This window comes from Erpetoichthys calabaricus, chromosome 15 (assembly GCF_900747795.2).
Source record: "Erpetoichthys calabaricus chromosome 15, fErpCal1.3, whole genome shotgun sequence".
NCBI classification, from domain to species: Eukaryota; Metazoa; Chordata; class Cladistia; order Polypteriformes; family Polypteridae; genus Erpetoichthys; species Erpetoichthys calabaricus.
The window spans coordinates 1,432,937-1,455,058 of record NC_041408.2 but is presented as its reverse complement, the minus strand read 5'-3'; the positions used below and the strand labels follow the sequence as shown (position 1 = coordinate 1,455,058).

The 22,122-nt window shown below is 42.2% G+C and overlaps 1 protein-coding gene across 1 annotated transcript in view; it reads right to left on the bottom strand.

The window, feature by feature from the left end:
- Nucleotides 1-1,363: 1,363 nt before the first annotated feature.
- The window catches only part of LOC114665877 (tyrosine-protein phosphatase non-receptor type 14-like), an 88,328-nt gene continuing 67,569 nt past the window's right edge, over nt 1,364-22,122 (bottom strand). The window contains exons 11-19 of the mRNA XM_028820526.2: nt 21,541-21,598; nt 20,131-20,209; nt 17,763-19,240; nt 14,941-15,084; nt 14,347-14,565; nt 12,160-12,288; nt 10,994-11,228; nt 10,503-10,666; nt 1,364-9,585 (exon numbers count right to left, since the gene is read on the bottom strand). Coding sequence (XP_028676359.2) covers nt 9,457-9,585; nt 10,503-10,666; nt 10,994-11,228; nt 12,160-12,288; nt 14,347-14,565; nt 14,941-15,084; nt 17,763-19,240; nt 20,131-20,209; nt 21,541-21,598 — 2,635 coding nt within the window. The 3' untranslated portion in view covers nt 1,364-9,456. The remainder of the gene's footprint in view (nt 9,586-10,502; nt 10,667-10,993; nt 11,229-12,159; nt 12,289-14,346; nt 14,566-14,940; nt 15,085-17,762; nt 19,241-20,130; nt 20,210-21,540; nt 21,599-22,122) is intronic.

Genomic DNA, 22,122 nt, shown 5'->3' with positions numbered 1-22,122 from the left:
GTCCAGGAGGGGTCTGTGCCTCCTAAAATCCACCACCAGCTCCTTGGTTTTGCTGGTGTTCAGCTGTAGGTTGCCTTTGTTCATTTTCGATTCTTTTGTGTTTATGAATGCTATTGGATTGTGGGTGGTCCTCCCAGGAGGCAAGGCTACCTACCAGGAAGTGCTCTCTTTTTGGGTCTCGGTCTCCCACAATTCCCGGCCGCTCATTTCGACAGGGCTTTGGGGCTTACTTGCCTTGTCTGTGCTTTGTGATTTCGGAGTGTGTTGACTTTGCTTTGGATTCAGGATTAGGATTTTGTTCTCCTGGGATTGCCTTGCTGGCAACTTCTTTATGTCTTTGTGCAGAGCTTCATCGTGAAACAGAACATTTTTGTGATAATAAAGTTTGTGTTTTATGTGGCTTGTGCTTGCCTGTATACCTAGCCGGGATTTGATGGTAAATTGCCAACCATGTGGGCAATTTTGGAAGTATTGTACTTTCCACGACAAATAGGACCAAGTAAGATGGTGAACTGCTGGCTCCATTGTTATTTGCATCTCATCTTTTTTAAAATAAAAAGCAATTCAAAAAAGATGGGAGCTGTAATTTTACTGTTCTGTGTGTTTGTTAAGTGAGGATGTCATTTCTGGTCACATTTTCCATTTTTAAGGATGTTGTTTTTCACCACTGTTGCGTATTTCTTGTTTACTCGACGTTCTTATTCTTGTGCACCATCATAACGTCTGCATTGTCGGCGATGTCATCTTTATCTTTGTTATCACGCCAGGTTCGATATCCCTCAGTGGATGTTCTATACAATGGAGATCTTTACCGGTAGTTAGCTTCTTTTGGCCCTAGCGTGAGAATTTTTGGATCTGACTGCAGCTCTGTTTCTGACTTTGGATTTTGTCTTTCTGGCTTTGACCTCATCTTTCTGCACCGTTATCTCCTGCTCTCCATTTGCTCACAGTAAACTGAAGAGAGCTGTTTAAGATTCAATTAAAAACTGGGAGTCTTACTGAAAATAAAGCACAGAAATGTTACTTGAGTAATAATGGGCTTCTAATTAAGAAATTGAGTTGGATTAAAGACGTACTATTAGTGACCCCTCATCTACACATGAGTCCACTGTCCACTTTGACACCAATGCAACAGCTACCTCTGTGCGGGTAGGCCGAGGGTCTTTGTGCGTCTCTAAGTAATGAGCAGCCGTCGGGTCGAGCGAAGAGGAGTGACTTGGTGCTATGGGAGAATCGGCGATCTTCTGTAGAAATAGGCACATTCAGTTTTATTTACAGCCTGATTGTCCTCCCGTGCTTAGGCATTGGCTTTAATTTTAATTTTAATGTTTGATAAGCCACAGAAGGAAGACAAAAGCGTATCTAAGAAAAAATGAAATGGTTTATTGAGAGTGAATAAAAGCATTGGAAATCTTTTACAGGAAAAGATGAAAAAATGAAAATAACAATACACATACATATAAAAATAATTATGTATAAAATACATTTATAAGCAAATTGCAATTTGTTATTCTGCTTTAAAATAAACTTCAAAAGCAACGGAATGTTGAAAGACAAACTGCAGTGGTACAGAATACTGTCAGACGTCTTTGAGGGGCAACGCGCGTGGATTAGGAGACCTGATGTACCGTACAAAACCCCGTGAGAGCCAGCCAGCCATTCCTTCTTGGTCATCTCTCGACAATACAAAAATACATAAAACATTTCACATAAAAAAATCTTCTCGTGTCTCGATCAAATTATTTGTTTACAGCTTGTGCCGTTCAAGACCTCATTTAGAATTGAAAGCAGCATGCGTCTGATTAATGGCCTGCAGTGTATGGCTTTGAATGTTTCTAGAAGTGCGAGTCGGAGCAGCTCTTGTGAATTTTGTGCTCTGGCAAACACACTTTAGTAGTGCGATTTTGTATTTTAAGTATGAAAAGCAGCATCCCGCGCCGTCCCCAAATTCAATGCCGCTGTGTACACAAAGCATATTGAACAGTACAACTAAATTCAATTGTGTTGTCTCTGCACCCCACCTGTGAGGTCACACTACGTGCCGCTGGAAACTGAAACCGATGAGCTGTAAGGCGCACCTCTTCGATTTGCAAAAGATCAGAATTCATAGGTCGTCTCTTGTGTTATCTACAGGTGGCCCTCTGAGAGAAACCCAAATCGGGCACCTTCAGAGTGCTGCGTTCTGTACATTTCAGTAATTCACTTTTTAGTGGCGGCTGCTAGTTTTTTTTAATTTTTTTTTAGTCAGATGTTTCTTTTGTATATGAATTTCAATAAATGAAGAAATATTGAGATTGTGCTCTTTGAGAGCTTTCTTAAAGCAAGCAAGAACCTGAGCTGTGAACGCATGAACTTACCATCTGTACCACAGGAGAATCCTACACGAATTCGGTTGAATTGTCGAAGCGTGAATTTGTTAAGTTGGTCGTTTGAGACCGTTGCGAGAGTCGTGATTACTGTCATCCTCATATTGTCTTTGTAATATGGAATTCCATGCATATGGCTTTGTTATTTTAATTAAGTAACATAAATCTGTCCTAAAACAGTAAGAACTTAATTCAATGCAGTACAAGTGTGGCTTTAATTGAATTGTAGGGGTGCAGGACAGACGTTGATGAAAGTTAGTGCGTGTCCCCGTCCCCCCAATATGGAAGAGGGTACAAGGTCACCAAAAAGGGGGTGTCAACATAAAGCTGACCTTCACAGTGTGGACTGCACTTTGTGCGTCAACGTAAAGGCCACCTCTGTGTTACGTAAAGACCTACATGGTCACACTTCAGCCATGAAGGCTAGTGAAATGGGATGAAGGGTCCATCGGATTAACAATTTGGCGGTGATGGATTTCCTGCATTAGTAAAGTCATAATTTGAAATTACCTTTTAAATATCTCCAACCACTTGGTGGCACCTATTATTACACTGTGCACTTTTGATTTTTAAATTTGAACTGTAAAGTATTTTTATATTACCCCAATTATTTAAAACAAAATATACACTGTAATAGCTCTTTAACCTGGCCTCCACATTATTAGTGTTTGTTCCCATCTTGAAAGTGCAGATTATAAAATAGTGATGCATGTGCACTGTGTTCACATGCTATGGGACAAATGGAATATTCGAGTTTTCCCATTAGAAAGGTCATAGGAATGTCCTTCAGGCTGGTAGCACCCAGTAGGACAATTGAGAGAAAACAATTTTGTTGTAAAATAAAGTTGATGTTTCACCTCATTTAAAAATGTGAAATTAAAAAACCATAACCTATTCCGGTCAAATTGTATTTGGAGCGATGTGATACGCGCTCAACGTATTGCTCGTCTGACATAAGTGATGTATCCTGAAACACTGCGTAGAGTGGAAATTTGCTTTTAGTGACATGACCTTGGACAGCCCCTTGTGATGACCCTAAAAGAACAGCAAACATGGCTGAACTTGTTTGCATTCATTTGTACAGTGTGTACAGACATCTGTGATGTGCATCAGTAGCTTTAAATACAGCATACCGGGGTACAGTAATATTATGTTATGGGTGAGTTCGGCCTCGGGCTATAGCTGAGGCAAACACCGTATCTCGTTTTAGTTCCATACCGTTCGAGTTACAAGAGATCGTGACACTTAGCCACTTGACATCAACACCTGAGAAGATACACAATGGTGGAGATACTGCACATGTCGCACGGTGCAAGACGTCTGAGAGCGTGACTGTGCTGCGTCTTGTTCTTCCCCAAAACGCCTCATACAGACCTTGATTCCCTCATTTTTCAAACCACTACACACTAGGCAGCATGAGACGGAGTACGGAAAGGAGTGCATCTCACCTGTTCTCATCCCACAGTAGAGGAGAGACCGACAGAGTTAATCAAGCACGCCTCTCTTCTCGTCCATGCATAGCAGTGACTGTGACAGACGGTGAGTGCAGCTAGTCGTCATTATGCCACCAGATGCCAGGTGAGTGAGGCATAGCATGGTATGTTGGATTTTTTTTTGACAGGGTCCACACTACGGGATGCCGGATTGGACATGGTCAGATGTCCAAGTGTTACCATATATGGAATGGGACAGAAGTCAGACTGTTAGGATATCACAAGGCCTACCACTCCATTCTGGTTGAGTAAGTACCTTGTAGTGTGAGATATAAATAATGTTATTACTACCAAATTTAATAAATAAACGATATCTTTAGTAGCAAACACTTCTACCATCATACCGTATATGGTAACACTTGGTCATCCCATGGTGAGGGTATCTGGGTTTCCTAACACTGGTGCAGATATAAAAGGATAAGAGTGGCCTGAAATTGCAAGAATACAAGAGACCCTCATGCTGCAGCAGAGAGAGAGAGATCGACGGTACATGAAAATAGACCATCGCCCTGCACCACGACAGTTTCTTTATTTAATCATCCGCTACAAGTTTGTCCAAGTAGAAAAGGTTGGACTGTAGTTTGCATATCTTTTAAATTGATTTTTGTACAGGCCTTGTAGCAAATCAGTAATGACCTTACGTTTCTCTCTAAATGCCAACCAGATATTCACATACGTGCAATGACATGGTAACATGAAACGTCGCGAGTGGCATCTCCACCAATTTCGATAACATGTTAATGCTGCAATAGTGTTTCGCATTGGAAAACCTGGGAACAGATGCGTCAGCAAAACTAATTTGAAGAATACTATTGGTGCCAAAAAGTGAAAGTTTTACTAATCTAGTTTAATTCAGCAAAGACAATAAATAAATGAGTATATACAGTGTAGATGTGCCCTCCCTGTGCACTTATGGAAACCTGGTGTGGCTGTTGTCACAATGGTAAATTTTTGACCGTAATCAGTCAGTTGCTCGTGTTGTTTCTAGGAGTAAAGATGGCCGCTCCGCTCTTTGTGTGCACCAGAGAACAACAGCCAGCAGTGATCCACTTTTTATGGCCTGAAGGTGTACCCAGAGCCAAGGTCCACAGGAGGCTTTCCGCACAACATGTGCAGGGTTTTACCACAGCCGGGTCTCTTATGAATAGTTTTGAGAAGTTCAAAAGTGGTGGGACAAGTGTTACGCACAAAGGAGGAGCAGGACGCTTGTCCATGTTCACTAATGAGGACACCATTGAGGTAAGTCTGTACCACGATTCTGATGAAGTAACAAGGATTTCCCTCCCGATACGCTTTCAGTCCAGAAAAAGTTGATCACTGCTTGCTCTTCTTCTTTGGTGCAAACAGAGGGCGGAACAGCCATGTTGACTGCTAAAAAAACAATGAGAGAAACGGACGGATCGAGGTAGAAACTTGACCACTGTGGCCACAGACACACCAGGTTTCCACAAGTGTGTGAGGAACGCTGTACAGCCAATGATCACCAAAGTGCAGGTAATGATTGACTGACCCTCTTGTATGTATAAGCATGGTAGAATATGCATTTGTAATTTGACACGTCGACTCCGACTATAGGACGACGTCGTCGGCGCACGCTGGTGTAATTTCCTATTCCATTTACTGCCTAAACACACAAGGCTGTACAAGATAAACAAAAATAAAGCAATCACTACAAACTTGTAATATTTTAAAAGTGTTGACTGCTACTGTAAATATGTACTTGATAAGACCTTAGATTTGAAAAATTAAAAAAAAAAAAAAAAAAGAGAGGCAGCTGCTTTTTACGTGCAGGCGTTTCTCCTTATCAACATACAGCAATCCTGAATGCTACAGAATATGAAATGACTTAACGACACCAGGTGTGGTGTGACCAAAATGTTCAGGAGCTGATCCCCTAAAAATACAGCATTGTTTGACTTGATGGAACAGCTGTGGTATCTCAACGGGACATAGAAACACCTTAGAAAGTCGCCCGTTTGTCTCCGTTGTGTGTCAGCTATGTGCGCCGCTCAAGGCACGGGTGCCGTTAACGACATTTTTCAAACTAGAGTCAGTCGGCGCTCCTGTAACAACAATTGGCCTTTCTTTGCAAAGCCTTTTCTCACAGTGGTTCCTACACCCTGTGACATTTAACCTGACTTGCAAGCTTTTTCAAATCCATACAAAACTGCAGGAAAGTTGTTAAAGGTTGTAATGTCGCCACTCGTAAGAGTTAGTCTGACCTGATTTAAAAGGCTAATGGGCTCTTGATGATCTTTTTTTTTTTTTGTTGGTTAGTATGTGGAATCTTGTTGGTCAATTCTACATTTCAATTCCCACTGACCAAACAGGAAGCAAATCCGTGTTTATGCTGTCTGCCTTTGTGGAAGGCGGACAGTCCGGTCAAGTTGTAGCAAGAGACGTAGAACGTTTCAAACGGGATCAGGTGTGCTACAAATTCCTGGTAGGATTGCACGTTTATACGTTTAACAGATAGAATCATCTGATTACAGCCTGTGTCATGCCAGGCTACACAGCTGTTAAAACAGGTACAACGCTTTTCAGTTGCAGACCCGTCTCTTTGCCTCACTCACTGGTCTTGTCTTCGATTCAAAAGCTTGAGCCCTGGTGAATGCGATGTCTCGGTGTGTGCTGCTCTCATTTTTCAGAAATATTGCATACGTTTTTGTCATTGTGAGCATACGACTGGATAACTAGACACACCGATTACGTGACAACAGTAACAAGATTTTTTTTCCCGTGGATGTTTTTTAAATTGTTTGTTTGCTTGTAATCCAGTGATGCTCTCCATAGGCAGCCATTCTATCAGAAATTTTATCTTGGGTTTTGATAAAAATTTTGTCAGCCGTCACAATAAAGCGTATGGGGAATGTCATATATTAAAATACGTATATCACTTTTGAGTGGAGTACAGTCGACCCTTGATATACGACCGGCCTGACATGCGAGCAACTTGGTTTACGACCAAAATTTTTGTTTTGAATTGCAACCAACGTATTGCGTTACGACCCGAATGCGGTCACGTGTATCCACTTGTGCGATTGTAAACAAACAGCCGAGAGCGTTTGTAAGCGTCAGTCGAAGCCCAGATACATGTGTTTGTGGACATAATTTTGGTCAGTGCAGTGATTTATATAATTTATTTCGATAATTGCTAAGGAAGGAAGAGAAGGTAATGAAGGTAAAGAAAGTGATCATAATCGAAACGAAGAAGGAAATTGTGTGGAAATATGAGAGTGGTGTTTGTGTGACCAATCTTGCTAATATGTACAGCATGTCGAAATCCACCATCTCGACAATTTTACAAAGAAAACATTTGTATAAGGAAACTCCTTCCAAACAATAACCACCTTCCATTTCATTCTCCTCCTCCTTCTCCATTCCTGCAAGCCAAAGATGTCAACTTAAATGGTGAGTACAGTATGAAATTGTTGTTTCTGGTAGGCTAGGCACTTTTTGGTTAGTACATTAGAAAAATTATTGGTGTTTTTGGTACATTATGCACATTATAAAACCCTTTTCTATTAAAAAAAGTTAAGTAAGTGTTGCTGTGGGCAGTTCGGAACACATTATGGGTATTTCCATTATTTCTTATAGGAAAATTAGTCTTGACTTACAACCAACTTGAGTTACGAACTCAATTCGTTCACGAGGGCTGGTTGTAAGTCAAGGGTCCACTGTATTTCTTTAAAGCTCAGTCAAGTCTCATAATTTTAAAACATAGCGAGACGCACTGAACATCATCCGTTAAGGTTGCCGTGAATTCGGAAGGGCCGCAGGTCACCCAGCGAGTCGGGAGTTGCTTGTTCTCAAACCTGCAGGTTGTATACCACCTGTGCTGCTGCATTTTAGACATGTGGAGAGAACATTTTGGTCAAGTCTCATAAAAAAAAAAATATGATGGACAAGATGCTAAAAGTGAAAGCGGTCACACGTCGTAACTCTTTACTCAACAATAAATAATCGATTTCAGCAAAAGTATAAAAATGAGGCGCACTTCTCTAAATATAAAAGCTACAGTGTATCAAATAAACATTATACAGCAATTAGAAATGTGTAACGTGACCACTTACACAAATAATGTCAGCAAAAAAATAAAAAAAAAATAAAATATATATATATATATATATATAAACTGTATATTCATGCCCCCCAACTGCTGTCCGAGTTTATATTTACAACACTGTCTGCCTTAAACTTGACTTTTTCTAAAACACAGGGCATTATTATAAAAATAAAAATGTTAAAAAGTTGTTAAGTCAAAGCAGCACATACAAAAAGTGAATATATATTTTTACATTTACTTGGACAGAGAGGGTTGTGTTAGATGAGAAGGGAAATCCATGAAGGTCACAGTCTGTCGGAGGTGTCACACAGTTATGCTCGGAAATGAGCATTAAAAAGAGCCAGCTCTTAAATACACTTAAATAAATATATATATATATATAGTCTTAAAACAATGAGAACATATAAGGCACGTTTGGTTCCTGGTCTAAACACTGTGGTTCTGTCAGGACAATTTCGATGCTCGTAGTGAAACGATTCACCGACTGGCCACGGCTCACTTAGTATCTTGCTACTTCAAATGAGGTTTTTAAAAGGGGAGAAACGAATAACACGCTAAAAGTTTCCTAAGCGCGCCAGAGCGATGGCGCGTTCACGTATAACGGTGCACATTAGTGGCAGGCACTGTACAGGAATATTTACACTTATTTAGCTTTAAAGCAATCTATCAAAGTATAAGTTTCTCTGTTCTTTAAAAAAATAAAAATAAGGCACTTGAGAAGGCAGTGATAAATTAAAGATTGACGTTATTGACTGTCGTAAGGCAACCACATTATGCTTGTAGAAGTGGAAAATGTGACTGTACTATTTAATGAACAAAACTTGTTTACACCATCCTGTCCCAAAAGGCCTCAAACACAAAGGACCGTCAACTGTGTTCCACCGGGTAGCACACGTAATTTATGCAATGGGATTCCTCAACATGAAATGAGATTTTGCTTCTCCTCTTACTTGTGACCACAGGACTCGTCTTACACCAGAAGATCACATAGTGATGTCAAACATCGGTCAGATTTTCAGCCAGTGATGACGCTTTAAATCATCGCCGTCATCGGCTCAGACAAGTCAACAGAGCAAGAGCACATAAGCAGTGAATTACAGTCAATATCAAGATGTAAACTTCGTAACAAAACAAACAAAAAAAAAAACAAAAGCGGCAGTTTGAAATATAAGCGTGAAATGTAAGTGTCAACAAAATAAGACGACGCACATGAAAATATAAACCATGTGGCCAAAATACCAAGACAAGGCCAGCAGCATGTCCTAAAACACGAAAACAAGTCATTTCCATGCTATGGCTTGTTACATTGAATTTACACAAATGTTACAGTCGACTTCACGGATTTGCCCTTACTACTTGTAAAGCACACGATCACAAAGGTCTACTGACGTAACGATGGAAAGATTTAACCAAAATGAGGCTTAGGGGCCCACCTCACTGACAACTTGGATGACATCCTCGCTGTCCATCACAGACCCGGACATGCAGAGTTCCAGGTGGTCTTTATGGATCGCAGTATTGGATCCAACGGTTAAATCAGTCTGGAGTTCTTCAGAAACTGAATCAGGACCTGGTAGACAAACTTGTACTGAGCCACAGTCTGGACCATGAGCATACGCTGCTGTCGGAGGCTTTGGAGCATCATGGGAACATCTGTTTTCTGTAAGGGCGAGGAGGAAAAAAAGGAAAATGTCAGTTTGATTAGGTAACCTCACGTCTCAACGAATTAAAAGTTCAGGATGTTTTGGTCTCCATTTTCAAAATGAATTTTGGCCAAATTGTTCACTTGCCTTAAATATCCAACCAAACGTTAAAAAGACACCCAATGACGGACTGTAGCATTTCCACATGTGGTGGTCAAACCCAGTGGTAAAGGCACACCATGAACCGAGGATCAAGATGTCCGTACCACCTTACCTTACATAAACTTGTGCTTTACTTCTCCTTAGACGCCAGTTGCAGTGACCAACTTTCAAAAAGAATATCTCCCGGTAACCCTTTCAAAAATGGGCACTGCTTTTTGCGATGCTCAATCACCTGCAATAATTGGCCAACAATCTCCAAAAAATAAATGTTTGTTACAATTTAATTGTAAATCTGCACAGCTTCCACAACGGTGGTACTTTGTTGTGTTCACATGGTGCACATCTAAACTTTGTAAGAAGTAGCTGAAGGACCAATCAGTTCTAAAACTATTAACTTTACAAAGCGAGATCATGCAAAATGATCTACCTGGGAACGTCCAGCTTCACTTAGTTCAGTGTTAAAATGGAGCGTTTTCAGCCTCCATCTAAATGGCCTGGGCCTACAAATTCTACCACAGAAGATGAACTGCTGATGATGCCAACACGACGTAACATGGACAGCAGCCCGAGAGTATCAGAAAGTGAGAAGTAAGAAGATCAAGTGGAATGGGAATGAGAAGAGAATCGGAGTGACGCCGTCTCTCGGAGCTAACAGAATCTGACACAGGCTGAGGAACATCCAACCGAGGACGTTAAGGCACTAGGAAGAAATAAGTTGGAGTCCCGAACAGAACCCAGCAGAACTCTTCCCACTTTTTAAGCCTCTACTTACCTCGTTGTGCTCAAGGCAGCTAATCATCAGTTCTGCTAGGATGACAACCCCGGTCCTGCCTACCCCAGCACTGCAGTGCACCACCACAGGTGGGTTTCTGCCTTTGGAAGGTTCCAGCATGCTGTTGGTGTGTCGTCGTACTGACTGAATCTCTTCAAGGTATGCTGAAGTGCCAAAAAAAAAAAAAAAATCGTGGTTAGCACGCTGAAGATAACAACGTATTCATCAGTGCATTCATTTTTTGAACTTGCTTTCAATCCTCTACGGTGCTGAAGCACGGGGAACAATACGTTCACATCAAAAATGCTGCAAATGTCTTCTATTTGGTCAATTCACATTTCCAATACCAATTAACACTCCAGCCTTTTTAGTTTAGTCAGGAAATTGCAATCGTTTCACAGATCCAAGATTCATACGAATGAAGGATGACATGACATCAAGCGATACCTAAAAACACAATCAAAGCAGAAAAACAGAAAACCTCCTCTTACACAAGAATCCCTGCACGTCCTCAGGAATACGCTGGTCCTGCCAGTCGGTGTACTGCAGGTGCCAAACCGTTCTCTCCTGCCCGAGGAGGAGATGCTTGACCTTTAACCCCGTGGTTGCATAGCAGCCCGAATCCGTGCGGAATTTGGTTGTCACTTTGAACTTGCCGTAGTTGGCCGAGGTGTGCTTCGATCCCAGTTTCGGCCAGTACCTGTGACTCTTTGTCCTGCCTCCCTCCTGCAAGCAAAGAGAAACATTGGGGTCTGAAATGGCCTGCCACACGTGACACATGGACATTGCTTTCCTTTATGACTTCTATTGTGTCTGCTCCTCATGAGGAAGGGTGTTAAAATACAGTATACTGACAGAAAGAGAGGCCATATTTTCTGGAATGGTAAAACTCTCATTCCGGCTGGTGCCCTTTCATGTTTGTTTCAGAGCCTTTGCCCATCCATAAGGAAAAATTCCCAAGCACACCAGCCCTCGTCCAGTGCCCTTTTATTCACGATTTCCAGGTGGAATGATTCCTGTTCACGTCGTCTTTACAAAGGCCACACTTGGGTGATTTTCTGTGCATTCTAGAATGCCTCAAATTAGGAGTTGGCATTGTACCAGTTGAGCCGGAATGCCAGAGGAGATCCTAATTGTGTTATTGTTCTGATAAAAAAAAATGAACGATATGCTAACGATTAACATAAAAGACGTGAAAATCAATGCATACAAAACAGGAACTGTGGATTTATGTTGGGGTGTTAGTACCTTGAAGGTAATGTCTTTAGATTTGTACGTATCTGTGTGATAAGCAAGGAAATGCTTTTCAGAATATTTCCCATGGTGCTGTGCAGTTTGACAGTGTGTCCATATTGAAATGCAGAGAATTGAGAGGACAGGATAAGGCCGCATCTTGTCAAACAGATTTGATTTTGTCTTAAGTTGTTGGGACAGGCTGGTGTGTGTGTGTGTGTGTGTGTGTGAGAGATCCGACTACCGATAAATGTGTGATCTGAAGTACAATGCATACAATGTGGGTGCCGTCGGCATTGGGTGTAGAGTTTATTGTAAGTCCTTAGGATGAAAGGTGAATATGTGCCGTCAAGCAAAGACTCAGAAAGCGTATCTAGAAACAGTCCAGAGGAGTTAGAAAGTCTACTGCAAAAATAAGCCTTACCTCCTCGGCCGTGACCATGGCAATGACGTTCACTCCCTGCTCCCAGACCATCTGCCAAAAATCTTGGCATGTGTTAGCGAGTGGCCCCTGGGTGGCGATGTAGTGCCAGTCCTCATTTCCAACATTGACCTAAAATATAAAGAGAGAGTGTGGGGCGTTTGAGCTGTAAAGCAATAAAATAAAAGAACACTCCAAACGCACTGAATTTCAGGGGGCTTCAGCCCATCCAAGTGGCCTCGGTGCAAGGTAGGAACCATCCCTGGAAAGAGTGCCAGTCATAGCTGTACACAGAGGAAGCAGAGTACTGACTGAATAATTACAACAACAACATTTATTTATATAGCACATTTTCATACAAAAAGTAGCTCAAAGTGCTTTACATAATGAAGAGAAGAAAAATAAAAGACAAAATAAGAAATTAAAGTAAGACAACATTAGTTAACATAGAAAGGAGTAAGGTCTGATGGCCAGGGGGGACAGAAGTTAGAGAAATTAGTACTACTACTACTACTATATGCGTTCATCTAAGAAAACTTAAAGGAAGAGTCCTCCTAAAATAAACACTTTTGTATTAGTTACTTAACCCATGTAATATGTAGTGGTGGTCAAGAAAAATTGTATCTCCATTTTGAATAAAACCTGAGATTAAATAAGTTTGATAGAATGCAAGCCAATGGTGACCAACACAGTACAATGGAAACCAATGAAAAAGACTTCCATTAAAAAAAAACAAAAAAAAAAACCACCTGTTTCTTGCGTCATAAGCCACAAGTCCGTTATTCAGTCGCTTGTTCACAACATGCAAAACACCTGCATTTTTTTATTTAAACTAAAATATTGTCAGATACTTCCGGAAATGTCCACACATTTCAGAAACTGCAAACGCAAGTCACTTGGGATTGACTGTTTGAACTGAAGTTCTGCCGCTCCCCTCATTCATTGGTCAAGAGTCTCGTCTTCAGTTCAAAAACCCCGTTAACGGACCTCGAGAATTCTAGAAGTACTGAGAAAGCCACAGGTTTGTGTCACTGAATTGAAAAGGACCGACATTGAAGGCCATGATGAACCGAGTGCCAATCAAGAAAACGGAATAATACAGAAGAACAATACTCAACCCTGGATGATGATGATATCACAGGAACACAAAATATTTACAACAAACAATGACAAGACAAACGCAAACATCAAGCTTTACGTCCCCAAACAAGTCCAGGACAGCAGCTGTGACGTGTAATTTAGATGTAAATGAAGAACACTTGTGGATGGATGGCGGTTAGCATTCCTCTGCCAAAACAGCTTCCCCTAAAAGAAACAAATCAACAGTCCAACTGGAAAATCCCAAAGTGTATGAAAGCTCGGCAGGCGCGCCTCCTCTGGAGGATGAGCAGCGGTGAACAGGTAAGTACGATGAAATGCACTCCACCGTCCTTCACTGATGCTCACTTTGTCGGTTTGTTTTCTAGCTAGAAATTTCTTCTTACTATTTCTAAATGGGTGCATTGAAAATTTAAACTAAATAAATAAATAAAGATGTCCCCGGCAGCCCTCCCCAGGAATTTATACTGCTGAACCAATAAACCTACCAAACTACAATACCCACAATGCCCTGCTTAAAGAACTAGATTTCTAAAATAATTTGGGGTTAATTCAGTTTAAGTGAAAATAAACTTTACACAGGATGTACAAAAATCAAAAATAAACCTTTTATGTGCCATCACTACAACTTTATCTCCCCCCCTGCCGCCACGTGACTTGTATTCCCTGTTTATAAAGTGCGCAGAGATTTCCAGAAGTACCAATTTGATGATATATTATTAGTTAAAAAATGCATGTGTGAAGTTTCGACTGGATAACCAACATGTGGATTATGGGCCACAACTAACACGAGATTTCAAATATATGCGTTTTTTATATCGTTTGCCGACATACAGCACTGGTCGCCATTGGCTCGCGTTATCTCCTAAACTTTTTATATCATGAAAACATGCAATTAAAACTTTTTTTTGTCCATCACTACAAATAACGGGGGCATTTTTTGGGGGGGAAGTATTACATTATCCTGATCTTTAAAATCTGGAGTACAGGTGGGTTAAATAAACCACTCCAGGACATCCAATGTGGAGTCCGGAGCAGCAACCTCATGCTATCAAGTCCGGCACCTTGTAAAGCGTGCAGTTTCCTCATCACCTTGATATGTGAGGCGTTGATGTATCCCGTATTGTTTTCTTTGGTGGGAACCAACTCCACTCGGTTCTCGTCATAGGGAATAACGTCCCGGAAGCGGTTTCGTTCGACATTATCCTGCAGCAGGGCTGTGGAGAAGTCACCGTCAGTCTTCTTCTTGAGGATCTGCTCGTATTCCGTAAACACCATTTCTTCTTCCAGCTTTCTTTCTAAAGCCTTGCACTACAAAAGAGCCAAATTTAAACATTTCATTAAAGTAAGACCAGCTTGTGTTAAATGGGAGGCCCACCTTAGAGGGAACGCCACATTAGAGGTTTAGAGGGTCAGTATTGTCCCTTGGGTGGCTTGTAACAGAATTCTTACATGCAAGTTGATTATCAAGGAGAATTCAGCATTGAAGGCTACAGCAGGGGTTCATATGGCAAAAAAGCCACATGAGGGAGAAAAGGGGCTGAGCCCCCCACCCCAAACTTCTTCAGGAGTTTTGAATGTATGGATAGTGCAGGGTTGTGAAACTTGGTTTAATTTTCTCTGACCTTTGGACCCCAGCAGGCCTATTCGGGGATCCATGGAAGTAAAAATGTTAGCATTTCTCACCCTCTCATCTGTTGACATCTTGATGGCATCGTCCTCCTTGTCCCGAGGAGACGGGACCCTTGTTGTGTAAAGTCCACTGAGTGCCGCCAACATCAGTGGCCTCTTGAGGGAGTCCATAGCTGCCAGCTTTTGCTTCTCTAAATTCTAAGAAGAAAAAGAAAAAAAAAAAAAAACTCTGTTAAACTGAAATTGAAAATGAAATGGCAGGAGAAAAGTCATAAACATCTAAAAACAAATTTCAAGAAATGGAATTCAAAAGAGCAGGTTGTGAGGTCCACCAAGCAGTCTTTATATTGGCCCCACCATAACAAGGTGCACAGACAAGTGTGACACTGAAGGGAGGAGCCTCAATACCAAGGGGAGGAGCTGTGACACTGAGGGGAGGAGCCACCACACAGAGGTGCTGTTACTTCCAGCAGCTTCCATCCATCCATCCAACAGCAGTGCTATGAAACTTTTTATTTCTGCCTTTTCTTACATTTTTTGTATACATTATATTTTGGGGAATCTTATCCGTTTGATTAACTGTGTAAATCCCACGTATCATTGTTTTATTTTCATTTATTTTTTGTCTCGTTTACTTCTTTTTATCATTAAGATGAGGATGTCACTGCAATGGCAGTTTTTTTTTGTTTTTTTTACTGTTTCCTGCGGTATTTTTCAGTATTTTCTGACAATTGTGTCCTCGTTGCTATGCCATGATTGGTATGACGTCATCACAAAATGACTATTTGAGTCCTGGCACTTTGCCTATCCTAGCTTTTGAATATTCTTTTAAAAAATGAACTTTTGCTTGTGCTTCAGTGTATTTTAGTTAGGGCATTCTTGATGTGTTTCATATTTCACAATTTGATTTTTAGCGTCAGTTTCATAGGCAAACCTAAACTTGCCTCTTTTACTTGTCACTACGATTTTAAACTTAGTTTCCGTATCTTAGTTCATATCTTTCGATCGCTTTAGTATACGTTTACTTGTTGCATGTAGCAGTTTTGTCTTTTAGGACGTTATGCTTGTTTTAAGTGTATAGCAAGTCTTCAGTCAGGGTCTCCTAACGAGGTTTGGTTGCAAAGGGCCACTGAAGTTTTCCATCACACACAATTCACTTAAATACGGGCTGGCAGACAAATGGTATTTGAGCCCTTTGAGGAGAAATGGTGGCGGCGGCCAATTTCAGATGTGGATTGACTTTGCCTGTGAACATTACAGTACGTGCGGAGGGTTCCTTAAATACGTATACGAGAGACAGTAGCAGAAAAACTGTAGGCTCCAAGATGTGGCAGTTAAAGTCCAAACTGAGAGTCCGATACATCGTTTGTCAAAGCCGGTGACACAATCCAAAAAAAAAAAGAGCAAGAGGTTCAGGGGTTAGGAAGTCAGTTTTTTTAAATTGTGATCTCGGAGTAATCCATCAGGCGTGGATACCCCAGAACAGCCGAGAATTATGAGAATTAACCTGTCAACTAGCTGATGAGCACACTGTGGGGAACTCGTCTTCTATAGAGACTGTCATAATAAAAGCCTAAAATGGTGGGCTCAGTTTGCCAACAAGTTCTAAACGTTTTAACAGAGTAAGATACAATAAAAACAAACCTTAAATTCAGGTTCTCTGTGCGTTGAAACCCCATACGCTGCATACAACAAATCACAAATTTCATTAGGAGCCGAACAAAAAAAAATGTCTCATTTCTAAGGATCACAACAATTGGTCGTTCAGTAGTCACTGGGTAATAATCTAAGGTACATCTGCCTGGTGGACTAGTGAGCTATAAAGATTCTTAATTTTGGGATCCTGATGTTTTATTTACTTTTGGCCAGTAAGTTCACAAAATCACCTTTCCTTGAGCTGTGCTACCCCTTGATGATGGTTTGAAATCTAAGAAAATTGGAGCAATCCAGATGAGAACGGGCCATTCAGCCCAACAAAGCCCGCCAGTCCTATCCACTTAATTCTTCTAAAACAACATCCAAGTCATCAACATCGACCTTGGCGATGCATACGTCACAGTTAATACACCATTTCTAATGGGAGTCATAAAAGCAGTGTTGATGCTTGTGATGCACCAACTGTTCGAATGACAAATTCAATGCACGTCTCTGTTAAATGCCATTTGGTATGGGAATTGTAAAAGTAGTGTTAAGGTTTCTGATGCATCAACTGTTGGAATGCCAAATACAGTGCATTTGATTACTACAAATGTTTGTGATTTTTGGAGTGACGGAGACACAGACAGACGCGTATCCTTTCATTAAGGTGAATAAGGCAGTGACAGAACTGAACAATTTATTGTTCCGTATTGTCGCAGACATTTTCTTATGTGTAATGTAACTTTATACTGTGTGTATTTATTAAACGAGAAGGTGTATTTGTTTCCTGTGAATATCACCACCGGTCCAGTTACCGTATTCAGACTGTCATTTATGGAGACCGTGGTTCAGGAGGGGACTTGGGTAAAAAAAAACCTCGAGGAAAACGTTTTATGGAGTAACAGAGATTTCAGTCATTTGGGGCCAACTGTTGCTCTCGACAGTCGCTTACTGAATGTCTGCCTGATAATCGGACTACGGTTTTGCGTTGCCCCGTCTGAACAGAACTGTCTTTTCATTACGTGATCCAACCTTCTCTAAAGGTCTTAGTTAAGGCTTCTCATCAAATGGAGAGTCACATCAGCACGGCCCCCTCGACTGCATCCTACTTTATACGAATGAAACGGGCTGCAAAAACACTTTAGTTGTCATTGTCCTAAATGATTATAAGCCCACCAGACAACAACATAAAAGTACAAATCGGCAAACAACTGGCAAATTGCAAAATGAGAGTTTACCCTTAGCACGATCTCTCGCTCCACGATGCTGTCCTCTATGGAGAAGAGTTCAGATACGGGACGCTCCTTGACGGGCTCCTTCTTTACACGCTCCTTCACGCTTGTCAGATCGGGCTCTGATAGGGAGGGTCCCAGTGAGGGTCCATTGAGGGAAACTTGCTCACTGCGAGAGGGGTTGGCTGCATGATTGGGCCCTGCTCCCACCATTCTGGCTTGGATGGTGTCCACTGGAACGAGAGTCAGCTGTTCTTGTCTTATGGCCCCATTGCTCACAGTCTTTCTTGGCCCAGGGTACTCGGGTGGAGGCTTATTGGGCATTTTTGGCCAAGCTGTTTGCATGTGAATAGCAATATTTTCATTGAACGCTGGTATCAGTACATCATAGTCGGGAGCATAGTCCTCCTCTTCACTTTCACTGCCATGTATCACCATGGTGGCATCAGAAAAGGTCTTGGAGTGCTGATACTGGGAATGCTGGGGGGCCTCTTGGACCTTCTGAATAGGATCTCCTGCTTGGACCTGCTCTCTGAGCGTATTCCTGCGAGGCAGTGGCGCGTTTAGCGTCTTTAGAGCCATGGCCTCCATTCCGCGAACCATACTGCTAATAACCTCCAGGCTATGCCTTTTTTGCGCAACTTGATGATGTTTGACAGCAGTGAGCGGCTCACTGACCTCTTGTAAGGACTGATGCACAACGGGTGAGCTGTCCTGCTGAAACGTCTTCACAGACAGCTGAACTTTGCGAGTGATCAGTTCTGGACTGCTCCCGCTAACGTATCTGTGTCGGTGGCTAGCCAGATCAGGGGTACTGGTAGCAGGGCGGAAACGCGGGTAGGGAGGCGGCGGTCGGAAGAAATGGTTCCTGAGCATGTGAGTTGTGCTGTACTTCTGAGTTCCTTGTTGTTGCATATTGGCCAGTTCAGGAGTGCTGACCGTGTGAGAAATGGCACTGGCGGCCGAATAGCCCTGAGAGGAGCCGCCGGGAGTTGTCTGCGCTGAAGGTACCACAGGTTTACTGTAGTTAACTGGGACCCCATAGTGATTGAAGTAAGGTTGGCGGTCTCTCATTTCCGGCTGACTGTACACCATTTCCTCCGGTTGGCTGTAAGCACAGGTGTTGCCGATGTTGAGGTTCCTCAGCGACTGACTGTGACAGTCCATGGCTACGATGCCCCTCTTCTGTCGCATGACAGTTTCGTACTCTGGAGTTGGCCGGTAGGAGGGTACGATGATAGCGCTGTGGCGGTGACTTGGAATGTAGTCCTGCCTCATGATGTCGCTGCCAGGTATGCTGAGATTCGACGACACCGGAGAGGCCTGCATGAAGTTATGAGAGTGATTGAGCGAGTTCATACTTGACGCGCTGTACACGCTGCCGTTGGGAACTTTTCCATTGATGTGGTTATAGTCAACTGGGCATCGGTCAAGGCTCGTTTGAGATCTGTAGTACAAGCTGCCATCTTCATGATAAATACTGTCTGCAAAAGGAAAAGAGGAACATAGTTAGTATCACTTTCTGTGATGTCCATGATTAGTAACAAACCAGCGATTTGCAAAGAGTTGAATTCACAACAAACCGGAGAGTTTCAATTTTACAAACAAATTCACAAAACAAATGGCATTTTATAATCCAAAAAAAAAAAAAAGTGAGCTATTGCCACAGGAAGAAAGGCACTTTGCTCCTGCCTGGAACTGTTCTTCCTTGTGCTGAGTCTGCATGTGACTGCCTGACATTTACTATTTAAAGTTCCGTAGTTAAAAATCAAAAATGACCAAACTCGCTTCCTGCTCCGTATGGGACATTCTGGAGAGCTGTGCATTGTGGTTGATCTATGGGTATGGTGCCCACTTTGCCAATTATGACAGCGCTTCTTCATGCTGTCAAGTTGCAAAAGTTACTTAAAGTCTCGCCCAGTGACCAAGGGATCGTTCCGAACGCTTCTGACGTGAACAATGAAATAACTGCACACCTGCCACTAACTCCCTTAAATGGGAGTGGGCACCCAGTCTCCCAATGTTGTAACACATAAGAAAATCGCATGGTGTACGCCCACCCTATGGCACCCATTTTTGGGACAACTGGAGCTCCACCTAGTGGCTGCTGCTGTCCCCCAAGCCTGAACCCTAATATTGGGCTTTAAAGGCTGCCTGCCCACATGACCATATGAAGATCATCATATATTAAGAGCCGTCAGCCCAGAATGCAATCCAGGACTCTGGAGCGGTGTGGCATCAGTTCTATCCACTGAGCCACTATGCCTCGATACAAATACAATGAGGGAGAAAGCGTACTTTACAGAATTGGAAGTTTGTTCAATAAATTAAATGCGTAATTTAGAGACATAAATTAAGCAAAATGAAAGCATACCTTGTGAAGTGTGAGTTTCTTGGTGATGATCTCCATACTGGGAATGCATCGACGTCACAATGAATGGCTGATGCCTTGACTACAAGAAAAAATAAAAAGCTGTCAATCTGGTGGTGAGAGCTCTAGAAGTGGAGTCACAGCTCCTCGTTTACACGCCTTTTTGTTTTTGAAGGTTTCACACCTCTCATGAATATTGATGAGTTACCAAAAAGTGACAAAACACACAGAAATATTCATGCATTTTTGGAGCATGATGTTATTTTATCCACTAGATGGCAGCAGAATACCGTCCCAAGCATTATTCTGGGTTAACGCTGAATATCGGATCAGATTATAAGAGTTTCACGTGAGTCGGGCTTAACAATATTTACACAAGTCCCAGCCCGAGAGACACTCAGGGTTAACACCAACAAAGTTAATGCATTTAACAGCTTGTGTTTTTAGGGAACATGTTATCTTTTAGGTAACTGACTGAACCAGCAGCAGGAAGAAGGCCGAGGCTGATAGGCCTTCTTTGGAAATACTGGCGAGCATCAGAGAGTTCTGACAGCAAAGCCCCCTTCTGTGCCTTTGAGGGGGATAGATCTGGTGTAGCAATCAGACCACCCCTAACTAAAGGGATAAACATACAGGCAGTGAGGGAAAGAAACCACTGGGGCGTCTGCCATTGCACAGATGGCATAAAAGAGGTTCAGTCTGAAGTGCCCACACTGTGGGACATAAAGAAAAGGATAAAGAAGGAGGAGGAGATTACCTTTCTAATTTTAATGCATGGCTGGTCACCCCTTCTTACTTCTACAAGCAGGAATATAATCCTGGAGGGGGCTCTAGACCATTGCATGACACACTCATGTACTCATTTAAAGGCTAATTGAGAGTTAAACTTAGAAGCACATCTTTGGGATATGAGAGGGGAAACCAGACCAGCCCACCAAAAGGGACAAGACCAGGATTTAAACCCACTGCTCACGAGCATTGTGGCCAACACACCACCCCTGCAAGCACAGTTAAAAATATCATTCCCATAAATGTTCTTTTTTCATGACGTCTACACTCAAATGCAGGATTGTTCCACATTTAGATCCATTGTTCTAGCAAAACAGCAAAGCTTTCAATTTTTAGAATCCGATTTTCATTCAGATAAGTTTGGCTCTGGGCATCTATGACCTTCCGTCTTGCTCGTACAAAGCAGGCCATTTACAGCTGAAGCAAGAAGCCAGGCTTTTGCGTTGGACAATAGAAGAAGGGGGGGGGGGGGGGGGGCTGTGCTGTAAGAAGCGGGACAATGAACAAAAGACATGAGCTGTGCAGAAAAATGTGCAATAATTCAACGTCTCCTGCCTGAACATGCCACCTGACAGAGAATCCAGTTTCAAAATATTTTGTCCCCATCCACGGCTTTGCACTTACCAAGGAAGACCTGCTGCAAGTCGGCCTTCTTCTGATCGGCACAGGCGAATGGGAGAGTCTGCAAAGAAACAAAAGAAAGCAGTCACACTGAGCCTCTTCAAATCGTCCACACTTGTACCTGTTTTAATGCACTAAACAAACTTGCTTTGATGACATCTAGTGATGGCAGTGGACCCCCAGGTTGTAAGGAGCACCTTATCTCATGGAGTCGTGTACAGGAGCCCCAGAACGGCAGGCTGTAGGGAACTGTGCAAAACTATTGCCATTGCGTTGCTGTCATGGAGCGCGTTCTGCTGTCAAATCCTGGCAGCACTCCGGTGTGGGGCCTAACCACAGGCTGAGGGGAACAAAGGGAGGAATGTTGATGTTGCAGGTCACAAGTGCTGATGTTGTCTTCACTTTACTCTAACTTTTATGTTTCGTTAAATTGTATCTGTGGCAAATGTTTGATTTTATTAAAAAGGATGTAGGATGGGAAAGAACCGATTAATAATCAGTCCAATTCAAGAAGGAGTGGATAATCACCAGGACGTCAAGTTTGAAAAAGGAGAGGGGAACAAGAGGTAAAGAGGCAACAAAATC